Here is a 12500-nt window from a genome sequence, read left to right as displayed (position 1 = left end):
CACCATGAAAGAAAGTATTGAATGTAGATGAAATATTGAGTGTTCAATATAAAGGATCAAATATATAAATATATAAATATAAATATATATATATATATATATATATATATATATATGCATGTGTGTGTGTGTGTGTGTGTATGTGTGTGTGTGTGTGTGTGTGTGTGTGTATACAGCCATATATTCATAGTTAAATATCAAACCAACTGAGAAAAATAAGAAACAATACAAATATATCAGACACAGAAGCCATCATATTTGTTTTAGGAAACTTATAAAATATTCTATAATAATTGATAAAGTTACTGTGAATGAATTGTATTTACAATTTGAAAAATTTTGCAAAATACATTACTCTGATTGAGGTGAAGATGAATAGTCATAATTCAACGAAGAATCTGGAAAATCGCAGTAAACTTTAAATGCACTATGGCCTTCGGCGCAAAACGACGTGTTCTTTTACAAACTTTCAGTTCATGTGTTCAAACCTGTGATCTTGTCGAGACCTCGGAGCACGCTAACACACAAGCACATACACACAAACATGCCTATATAGAATCACAAAGCTACACAGCCTATTACCCCAGGATGGTATGCATGTTGCAGATAGGTTTCAGGTGCGTCACCAAAAGCAGTAAGAGTAAAATGTTAACAGTGTGAGCGTTTATATACATGCATACTTACGCACGTATGTATAAGTGTATGTATTCATATATACATACTTATGTACGGAGATATATATGTATGCATGTTTGAATGTATGCATATATGTATGCATGCATGTATGTATGTATGTATGTATGTATGTATGTATGTATGTATGAATTTCGGTATATTTAAGCCTGGACTATTGCAGGATATTTCACGGCACGCTATACAAGCTCGTCTGCTTACGGTTTAGATATTTAAATCTTATGTTTGTTGTTCATCCTGCAAATGACGCAGCAGTACACCATACTTCTATGTCTATAACTGTATGAATGTATGCGTATAATTAGCTCTCTCTCTTCTTCTCTCAGTATATATTTGTGCATGTGCATGTGTTCATGCATATGTGTCCGTGCCTAAGTATGTGCATGTGTAAGTATGTATGTATATATTTATGACTTTAAGATTATTTGTTGTAAAGAAATAACTACAATACAAAATGATAAATGAGTAAACAACTTTATCGTTGATAAACTTAGCATTTATACTTCGTCTTTAGAAGTGTCGATAAAATATATAGTAATTTCAAATATTTGTATGTCTTCTGTATATTATATACTGTTTGAAGTATATTCATTTATTTAATTTTGTATATATATATATATTAAGTATTTAAAAAAAAACACAGAAACATGTAATATTGATTTTTCTAATCTTAATGTCTGAATTAGTTTCTTGTATAAAAACATGTCATTAATTTATATTCTCCAAATTATTAAATATAGAAATAATTAATTTTGCAATTTTGCACTGTAAACATTTAAGTGTTCATAGCGAGGAATAAATTTCTATTTTTAACATCGTATTGTCGTTCTTGCTATAAATTCTTATTTTTATCTCTATGTTAATATTAAAACGTAACACTATATAACTGTTCTTATGTTCAAAATAACCAACGTGGCCAGAAAAAATATCAGGTATTTGTTGTTTGTTAACTAAACCACCTGAAACGAAAATTCCTCATTATATGGCACTCCATCGCCAGATGTCTGAAGAGAACTAAGATTTATTCGTATTTTAAAAGCGGTAAAAAAAAAAAGAAAACTTTGCATCGGACGAAAAGATTTCCCCAAAGCAAAAAGAGATATGTTAAAACACCACGAGAAAATATTTTTCGTTCTAATTCAAATAAAGTTGGAAAGGTTTAAAATAAATAATAAAACAACAGTCGAATATTTCTAACTATCCAATACATCTTCAATGTAAAAAAATATGGATTGAGCAGAAATTAAACTTCAAAACCAATTTTTTCTTCTATTTCTGAAATAATAATTTTATTTTCTTCTAGGAAATGGCACAATCGAATATCCCGAATTTGTGGAGATGATGGCGAGACAGATGGGTCCACCAGACGCAGAGAGGGAAATGAAAGAAGCTTTCCGTGTGTTCGATAAAGATGGCAATGGACTTATAACAGCTGCCGAACTGCGTCAAGTCATGGTTAATTTCTCGGATGAAAAGCTGACCGAAGGAGAACTAGAAGATATGATAAAAGAGGCAGATTTGGATGGCGATGGGATGGTCAGTTATGAAGGTAAGCCTTAATAATTATATTTACTGACGTGTCTTAACGCTTACAGGCATTGTTAGGAGATTAAAAGAAATATAATGTGAGCACAGGCATCAAGAATACCGATTTGACATGATTTGTGTATTTAACTACCCATATATCAGTCACCTCCGTCCCATTCTTCTTCGCACTCTCAATATCCAAATGCATATTCTTTCAGTTTCCGTCTACCAAATCCACTCACAAGGCTTTGGTGGGCCCGAGGCCATAGTAGTTTACACTTGCCCAAGGTGCCACGCAGTGAGACTGAACCCGGAACCATCTGGTTGGTAGGCAAGCTACTTACCACATAGCCAGTCCTATATATATATATATATATATATATATATATATATATATATATATATATATATATATATATATATATATATATATATATATATATATATATATATATATATATATATATATATATATATATATATATACATATATATATATATATACATATATATATATATATATATATATATGTATATATAAAAATATATATATATATATATATATATATATAAATATATATATATATATATATATATATATATATATATATATATATATATATAAAAATATATATATATATATATATATATATATATATATATATATATATATATATATATATATATATATATATATATATATATATATATATATATATATATATATATATATATATATATATATATATATATATATATATACATATATATATATATATACATATATATATATATATATATATATATGTATATATAAAAATATATATATATATATATATATATATATATATATATATATATATATATATATATATATATATATATATATATATATATATATATATATATATATATATATATATTATATATATATATATATACATATATATATATATATACATATATATATATATATATATATATATACATAATATATATATATATATATATATATATATATATATATATATATATATATAAAAATATATATATATATATATATATATATATATATATATATATATATATATTGAACGCTACAAATAAGATGTTTTTTTGCCGAACGCAGAATTACCGTTAGAACATCAGAAATACTGGGCAAATTACCCTTACAAAGCGGAAAAATTTATCAACTAATAGCCATGGGACTCGAGCCCATATCCCTCAAATTGAATGCTTTACAATTAAGCTAAACCGCTAGCTGACAAATTTGTATATTTTATGTGTTTTAGTGCCAGATCAAGTAGTGCTAGTAATACGTTTGTGTTAGAACTGAGATGTCAGTGAGTGCTAATAAACGGGAATATTCTGTAATATCCAAATGTATCGTGCACTTGAGAGACGGTGTTATATTTACGTTTAACAAACGTCAAGTATACGAAGTACTCTGGTTTATCAACACATTTAAATATGAATGTATGCACAAGTGGATATGTGTGTCAGTGCGTGTCAGGCAATTTGTATGCGCGCGCGCACACATATGAAGCTTACACACCACTTGATTGTGCTATGCTTTCGCTAATTGTTTTCGCTTCCTACATAGTTGCACGCAGGCATCAACACACTTGATCCATTGGAATAGGGAGGATGTGACAGTTGAAAAGAGAGAGAGAGAGAGAGAAAGAGAGAGAGAGAGAGAGAGAAAAAGAGAGAGAGAGAGAAAGAGAAAGAGAGATGCATTATATATGCACCTGTCTGTTTGTGTGGATTTGTGTATGTGAATGTATGAAGGTTTACGTTTGTCTACATGTAAATATAGTTGTGAATCACTAATTTTACTTCTGTTCCGGTCAACTTGGTCAGCATATGATATTCTATAGGATAATATAGTATCATAATTTATCTGGTTTCATGATGTAATGGTTGCTAACAGATGGCATCATGCAAATAAATATAATGTTATGCTGTTTCACGCCTTTATAGACTGATAGTTTTCTTAAACCAGTAAATGGAATCTGATAAGATAATCATTGCTCTTTTTCGTTTCTTATCCAGATTTATACATTCAAAATCATTCTAACTCTGATTACATCGCAGTTTTGTACACTTAGTTCTACATTAGCATATGTGCCCTACCGTTTTTATCATTACGAAGTTGAGATCCAGAGAGATTTAGCTGCTATTTATTGTACGACGAATGCATAACATACCATCTTTGCGTCGATCTTCGCACTATATTACCAGTATTCATATTTTTAACGAAAAGTTAATTCGTTAGTTGGGTCAGAGGAATTCAAAGCAACTGGTTTAAATATTCGAAGAGCAGCAGTTGTATTGGCAAATTTATAAATCTCCAACAATATTACCGATCTTTCATGTAGGTATTTGAAACAGAAAACAGCAACTGACCTCTCCTGTGGTCAACTCTGCCTTTTATCATTAGTGTCGATAAATTAAAGGGCTACTCAAATATTGATAGTTGATTTAATAGATTACATTCTGTTCCAAAACGTTGGGGCATTGTGATAGCGTTAGAAATCAATATAATTTTATATTCGCGGATGATAGATGGTAGAAACTTTAAAGTTTGACTGCCAGACAAAGTGAATTTTCACGTTTGTAGTTTTTAATTCAGTCTTGGTCAGCTTGACTATTGATCCTTTCATGGTCGATAAAATGTTTACACTTTTGTCTCAGTATTGTTGACCATATCTCACTCTCCAAAAGAAATATTAATAAGAATTAGAGGGTGGTCCATATTAGATCCGCTACGACCATATGTTCAATTCCCAGACCGAGATCGATAGATCGAATTAGCATTTTTTCCAGTTCATCCGAATTGGGTGGAACAAACAAAGTATCAGAGACATTTCTTCCTCACTCGATAAATATTTGTATACCGGACACTATTCAACTGACCATATATATATACCCATTCACTACATATTTTTGATTCTGCTGAAGTAAGAAACTAATATTTATGAGGAGTCTGTATACTCTGAAATGCATACAAGCTAATTTCATTTTACGTTAACATTTTTCATATATTCACATTCTTGAACCTAATGTCGTGGCAGAAGTGGCCATGGAAACCGAGAAAATCATCTCATATCTTCGAAACACGCAGATATTTTCCCCTCCATCATTTTTGCACAGGTTTACTTGCCAACTGTTAACTGAACAACCAATCTTTAAAGATCAGCTCACACATTTGAAGCAGCATTGATCAATAACAGCAAAAGAGTTAAAGGCTAAATAGCTTTGGTCCATTGCCAACATTTAACAGCTTTTCGAGACATTTGAAATGACAAAATAAAACTCTGAGATTCATTCAGTGACAACATGATATATGCCAACTCTGTTAAGTAGAAGAGATCACATAATTGAGAACAGCGATAAGTTAGTAAACACCAATACACACGCAGGCACGCACGTACGCACGCAGACACACACATGCATACACACATACATACATACTCTCTCTCTCACATATTTATATATACTGTCACATACGTATGTAGATTCATTGATGTATACGTACATTTATACATATCTATCTACCCATCTATCTATCTAGGTACTTCTAAGTAAGTAAATGGATTTTCGTCGGTTTTCACGATGGGTTTTCAGTTGTTAGATAAATATGTCTTTCCATTCAATCATTGGTAAGTGGCTGGGTAACCCTTGGTCAAGTGTACCCGAAATATAAACATCCGACAGAATCAGCAAAATAAATTGTGTGACAAGGCCAGGCCTTTAAATTCTGTGATCAATTAATAAAATTAGTTGCAACAGAGTTCCCGTGTACCCAATTTCGCTCAGGTGGTTTGATCTGCCTGGGACTTTCTTAAATGAAACTTGCCCAAGACGATACGAACCTGCAACGTTGTGGTGCCAAGGCAAACTCAATAATCAAACATGCACAAATATTCATCGAGGAGAAGAGAGAGGAAAACTGGGTAGGAGTGTTTACAGGTATGCTTATTAAGTCAACACCTCTGTAGGTTAATTGATTAGCAGGTACATATATCAGTTGTTAGCTTCAGATATGATTTAGAGTCCAGAAATGTCGCTCACGATCTAAATGATGATCTCTAATATTTATAACAAGATATTTATATGTGATTTAGTATTCTTTACAATATGAGGGCTCATATATTTAGTCCGCTGTTTCCTACTACAGACACACACACACATATATATATATATATATATAGATATACATATACATTATATATATATATATATATATATATATGTGCGTGTGTGTGTGTATTGGTATGTATGTATATGTATATATATATATATATATATATATATATATATATATATATATATATATATATATATATATATAAATACTTGTAAATACTTTCTTTGTTTCGTGCAATTTTAAATACATTCATACATACATACATACATACATACATGAATACATATATATATATATATATATATATATATATATATATATATATATATATATATATATGTATGTATGTATTCATGTATGTATGTATGTATGTATGTATGAATGTATTTAAAATTGCACGAAACAAAGAAAGTATTTACATCTCTCTCAAACTATACATATTTCAATTTTCTATGCTGTAAGGGAAAGGAAAACAAATTGAAATAAAAATTATTTCGTGATATTAGTCACGCGCTAGTCTTACATAACTCACATGCTGATAATGGACCACAGAATGAACTTAATCCGTTATAAAAAGGAAGAGAGAACCCAAATCTATGAAAAGTCTCCTAACACAAGCCCGAATTCGCTCAGCAGCAACACAGAAGCCGTCAGTAAAAAAGGCGGAAGAACCAACTGTGGGATATGCGTCAATTTAATTGAGGGATCAGTTCTCCTTCAAACAGGGACAACGTTTCACAGTGAAAAGCAACTTCACATGCCCTTCGAAGAACCTAATATACGCACTAACCTGCTTTGGGTGTCATGGGCAATACATTCGGCAAAGAAAGAACAGTCTACGTAAAAGGTTGGCTCTGCACAGACCCCAGATCAAAATTCCCCAAATAACAAAAATCGAAGCTTCAGAATTTTCCCCCTCTACTAATACAACCTGTAGGCAACGAAGTAGGAAAGAGACTCTCTTTATTACAAAATACAGACCCCTTTTGAACGCATCTACAACAAACGACATATCCACCACGACCTTAGAATAACACAAACACACACGCAAATATTAAAAATGATACACTCAAGAAACTCTTAAGAATTCATTAAAAACCGTCCCAATCACTGCTATAATCCATAACGAGCCACTTTTAGGTCACTAGACCCTTTAACATCTTACTACTATCAAACCACCTACATTCCTTCTTATTCTCCCTTCTCTTTCTCCTTCTTCTTCTTCGTCTTCTTCCTCTCCGCCACCTCGTTCCAAACTTCGCCACTATTGCTGTTTAGAATAACACCTACGCAAACTTTATAAACAATACATTCAAAAGAGTTGTCTCAGGAATTCAATCCTACTACCATCTACAACAAGACACTTTCAGGGCACTTGACCATTTAACATCCTACTACTATCATGACACTCTCACATTATTCTTCTCATGCTCCTTCTTCTATTTCTTCTATTTCCTCTTCTTCTTCTTTGTCTTCTCCTCCGCGTCCTCCTCGTCCTCCTCGTCGTCCTCCTCGTCGTCCTCCTCCTCCTCTCCCTCCCCTCCTCCTTCTCCTCCTCCTCCTTCTTTCTTCTTCTTCTTCTTCTTCTTCTTCTTCTTCCTCTTCTTTTTCTTCTTCTTTGTCTTCTCCTTCTTTGTCTTATCCTTCTTCTTTGTCTTCTCCTTCTCCCCCTAATAAGACCTATACATGATGTATCCTCTTGAGTTAGTAAAATTATTTTCGTTTTGTGGAAAGGTAAATATACGAACACCTTGCAGTGATTGGAACCAACTCCGAACTGAAGGGGGAGATAATCTCGAGTAATCGAGAAGTCACATGAATAAGCAATTAAGACGCAGGTGTGGAACATTACTTCTCGCTCAAATAATATATTCAACACAACCATGTTCTTCCTTGAAGCCATCCAGTTGTAACATATTTACACATTCCCCAAATAAAGTGTAAATTGCTTAGCGCATAAACTGTGTTGTCCCTGCTTATTTGTGAGCAAAAATGTTTAAACGTTGACTGAGGCAGATGTTCAACTTAGTCAAGTCTAAGACAAATGAACTCATGTATTTGAATTTTATTCGTCTGTTTATTTACCGACCTACTTACCTACCTCTCTGTATGTCTACCTACCAATTGGTCTATATATTATCTCTCTATCTCCCTCTCTGTCTGTCTCTCTGTCTGTCTTCCTCTCTGTAACTCTCTCCATATATATATTTCGTTTTTGGATTTGGTTTGTAAGAATTTTTATGTGAGTTCGTATGTTGAATCATATTTTGTTGTGCCTGGAGCGAGTCATTTTCTTTTAGTGCATTATTATTTAAGACACTCACCGGTAAAGTAAATATGTAACTGAGTGGAAACTCTACCGGTGGGTGTGTTAAATAATAAGGCATTAAAAGATAATGGCTCTCCCCAGACGCAGCAATATATATATATATATATATAAGCAATGTTAATTCTCTAAATGAAGTATTAACAGTAACTGCACGATAAAGTGTAGTATATTGCCACTTAAGTGTGGCTGACTCCTAGGGGTGGATGTTACTGTTGCTTTTAGCCCCAGGAGGACATCTCCTCCAGCTGGCTTATCGACACACGACTGTGTCCTGTTTGCCAAGGGAAGTTATCCCTCTCACCATGATCTGTAGCACGAACGGATCCGGATTTCAGGGTTATTTCCCTTCGTCGGCGTTCGACAGCCACTGACCTATGTATATATGGAACAAAAACGCAATAGAGGACAATAAAACATTCGAACAGGTAGACGATACAAAGGCCGACAGAAGAAACAACAATTAGAAGGACGGGGAAAAAGAGGACGGGTCATTCGTTGCTTTCTTTCTTCAGTCAAGTTACCAGATATCCCTACTGTTTCGGGCAGTTATACTTCAGACAGTTCGATCTGGTTGCCTCCCCACCAAAGTCTAAGCTAAGAGCATTTGATCTTTGCAAGAAAGCTAGCGAATGTGTACTGCAGCAAAGACAAAAAGAAAAAGGGAGAACATGCTACACAGTTACAAATACAAACAACAAGAATATAACAAGAGGTGTCTTTCGACTGAGAACGAATCAGATTGAGCTGGAGTGTACGAAGTGAAAGCCTAAAGGCAGGAACATAGGAGTTGGACATAAAATGTTACAAGGCTTTAGACGCATCATTATATATAAGAATATAAGTGGACCTCAAAATCGTTGGAAATAACGGACCAAACAGTTTAAATGGCAGATACATAAGACACCTATATTCAATTCGAATTCATCCAAGCATTTTATTCTTAGTAGGACTTTACTCTTGTATATTTACAAATTATAGCGGATAAAGAAATCTTGTTTATCAGATCCCTAGAATATCAGTTAATTCTGAATATACATTTGTATTGTATAACGCGTTGCCTGCTTATTAGAGCAGACATGTCAAATCATTCGTTATATACTGAAATTATTGTCCTATGATGAAGGCTGTGAAACGGCCGTATTGCTAAAGATCATGAATGGTTAAAAAATATACCCAACTCTCATTATCCAGGCATTTTATGGTATATTTACACACACACACACACACACATATATATATATATATATATATATATATATATATATATATATATATATATATATATATATATATATTTATATACTACTACTACTACTACTACTACTACTACTACTACTACTACTACTACAACTACTACCAATGGTAATAAGAAAAAATGCCCTGATGCAGTACCAGGCAGTGGCTCTCATGTCTTCTGATCTTAACTGATTGGAAGTTTTATCATTACATTGTTTTGTCTTGGTATAAAAGATGGGCTACAGCAAATATTCTGCTCAATACCACTGATTTGCTTGTCAGTTGTTTGACTTTTACCAGTTGAGCAAGTTCCTTGGCGGTTGACGATATGTGCATCTCTGATCAGGAGCAGAAGTAGTGGGGGAGCATCATAGCCATGTGCTGAAAGGAATTCTTTGGGGTTTGAATAATTCACCTTTGGAAACATGGGTGTTTCGTTCAACATTCTTAAAGACTCCTATTCAGGGACCTTTTGAGCGGGATGGGCTAGTCAGACTGAAGAAATTTCTAGCTGGGCCCCACCTGCAAGATCATGCACTGTTTATCTTTATATGTGATCACCATGTCGCGCACATATGGTTGTGATGCATGTGCTTGGTGTACCCTTATCAGACGGGTAGTCATGATGGGTATACTGGACTTCGTATATTTTACCCCAGTGTCACTTTGATGGCATGCGCTGCTCTCTCACTCAATAATAATAATGATAATAATATTAATCTTTACATATATATATATATATATATATATATATATATATATATATATATATATATATATATATATCCAGACAGTTAGGTGATAAAAGAAAGGAACAACAAAACATCCAGATAGACGATACAAAGAAAACAAGGACGGGTCATTCGGAGTTTTCTTTCCTCAGTCGAGATCCAGATTATCTGTGCAATTTCGGCTGGTTATTCTCGATATTGCTCCAATCGGACCAGCTCCAAGGAAAAACTAAGCTAAGAGCATTAGATTCCTTGGATGAAAGCAGCGAATGCATACAAAAACAAGGACGGAATAAAACGAACAATGTTACACAAATACAATCAAAATAATAACAGGATATAACATCAGGTGTCTTAGATTCTGCATTTAAATTTTCCTACATCATGATGTGAAAAATGTTAGATTTTTATCCCTGCAACCTGAAGATAGAGACCATATCTATCGCATGTTTATTTGCCAATGCTATGAAGTAACCCCAAGCCTTAGATGTCGAACACCATACCTTCTCCCTTTTAATTTTCTGTGCCTATATTCTGTCTGTAAGTTTGCTGTGTTAATATATAGCTATCTATATATTTATACTTGAATATTCATCTGAAATATATCTTGAAATATATCTTGAATACTCATCTGAAATATACCTGTCTTTGCTATTCTTTTTACATGCATACATGTGTACATATATATATATTGTACATCTCAAGCAAACCGTTCTATTTGTTTATTTGCATCATTGTTTCCACATCTGCTCGCCTGGATTCCTCTTCTAGCCACTCTTTACTTCGTGCACTTGGTCTTCGGTAAACGTTCGGGAGTGTAAGCTAAAATTATTTGAGCGCTACGAAGTGTTTTCTATATTGAGAATCTCTGGATCTCTTCTGTTGTTCTGTTGACATATATATATATATATATATATATATACCTCTGTGTGTGTGTGTGTGTGTGTGTGTGTGTGTGTGTGTGTGTGTGTGTGTGTGTGTGTGTGTGTGTGTGTGTACACGTACTAATACTCTTGCTTCTTTCATTTCAGAATTCGTGAAGATGATGAGGAACCAACAACAAAAGTAAAATATTTGTGCTGAATCTCTTGCCCCGCTTCTGCAGTACGAAAATATAAAAAAACAATGTCAACGGGAGACTGCACCCACAGCTATCTGTTCGTCACTGTTTGTTCGAAGGGAATGAAAAAAGGCCTCTCGTCTGCCTTCACCTCACCAACCCCTACTGCACCAAATATTCTGACTAAATTTACTAAAAAATAAAATAATCGTTTGTTCCATATTCTACTACCATATCGTTCTTCGGTTTCTTAATTATCCTTTACAATCATTCCAAACTTCGTCTTACTATAACACATATCTATCTACCTATCTACTTACCTACTTATCTACCTACATAGCTACATATCTACTTCAATACAGCTACTACTACTATTACTACTACTACTACTACTACTACTACTACTACTACTACTACTACTACTACTACTACTACTCTATAGATATTTCACGGTAATATTTCAAAATGATCTTTTTGTTTCACTTTCACCATTGTCATTGTTGTTATAAACGGTAAAGAAGAGAATAAATAAATAAATAAATAAAAGAAAAATATAAATACAGTTAAACCCATTTTTGGTAAAATTCTTGATATTATAACCAATGTTATAACCCTTACCAGCAATAAAATATTGTAAATATTTTACCAAACGTTTCCAAGGTGATTCAAGTTTTTTTTTCCGCCCAATTCCTATGATGTATTTCATGTTTTTAAGAAAAATATAACATATGTCTTCTCCTTCAAAATATTTGCAAATATTTAGAAAAACCA

General features: G+C 32.9%; 1 protein-coding gene across 1 annotated transcript in view; it reads left to right on the top strand.

The window, feature by feature from the left end:
• LOC106883843 (calmodulin-alpha) overlaps positions 1-12383 on the top strand; it is a 191059-nt gene extending 178676 nt beyond the window's left edge. The window contains exons 4-5 of the mRNA XM_052971897.2: positions 1997-2242; positions 11701-12383. Coding sequence (XP_052827857.1) covers positions 1997-2242; positions 11701-11738 — 284 coding nt within the window. The 3' untranslated portion in view covers positions 11739-12383. The remainder of the gene's footprint in view (positions 1-1996; positions 2243-11700) is intronic.
• The last annotated feature ends 117 nt before the right edge of the window (positions 12384-12500 follow it).

The sequence above is a fragment of the Octopus bimaculoides genome, chromosome 11 (assembly GCF_046866305.1).
Source record: "Octopus bimaculoides isolate indiv1 chromosome 11, ASM4686630v1, whole genome shotgun sequence".
In the NCBI taxonomy this organism is placed as follows: domain Eukaryota; kingdom Metazoa; phylum Mollusca; class Cephalopoda; order Octopoda; family Octopodidae; genus Octopus; species Octopus bimaculoides.
The sequence above is the reverse complement of the archived record's forward strand: the minus strand, read 5'-3'. Positions and strand labels throughout refer to the sequence as shown.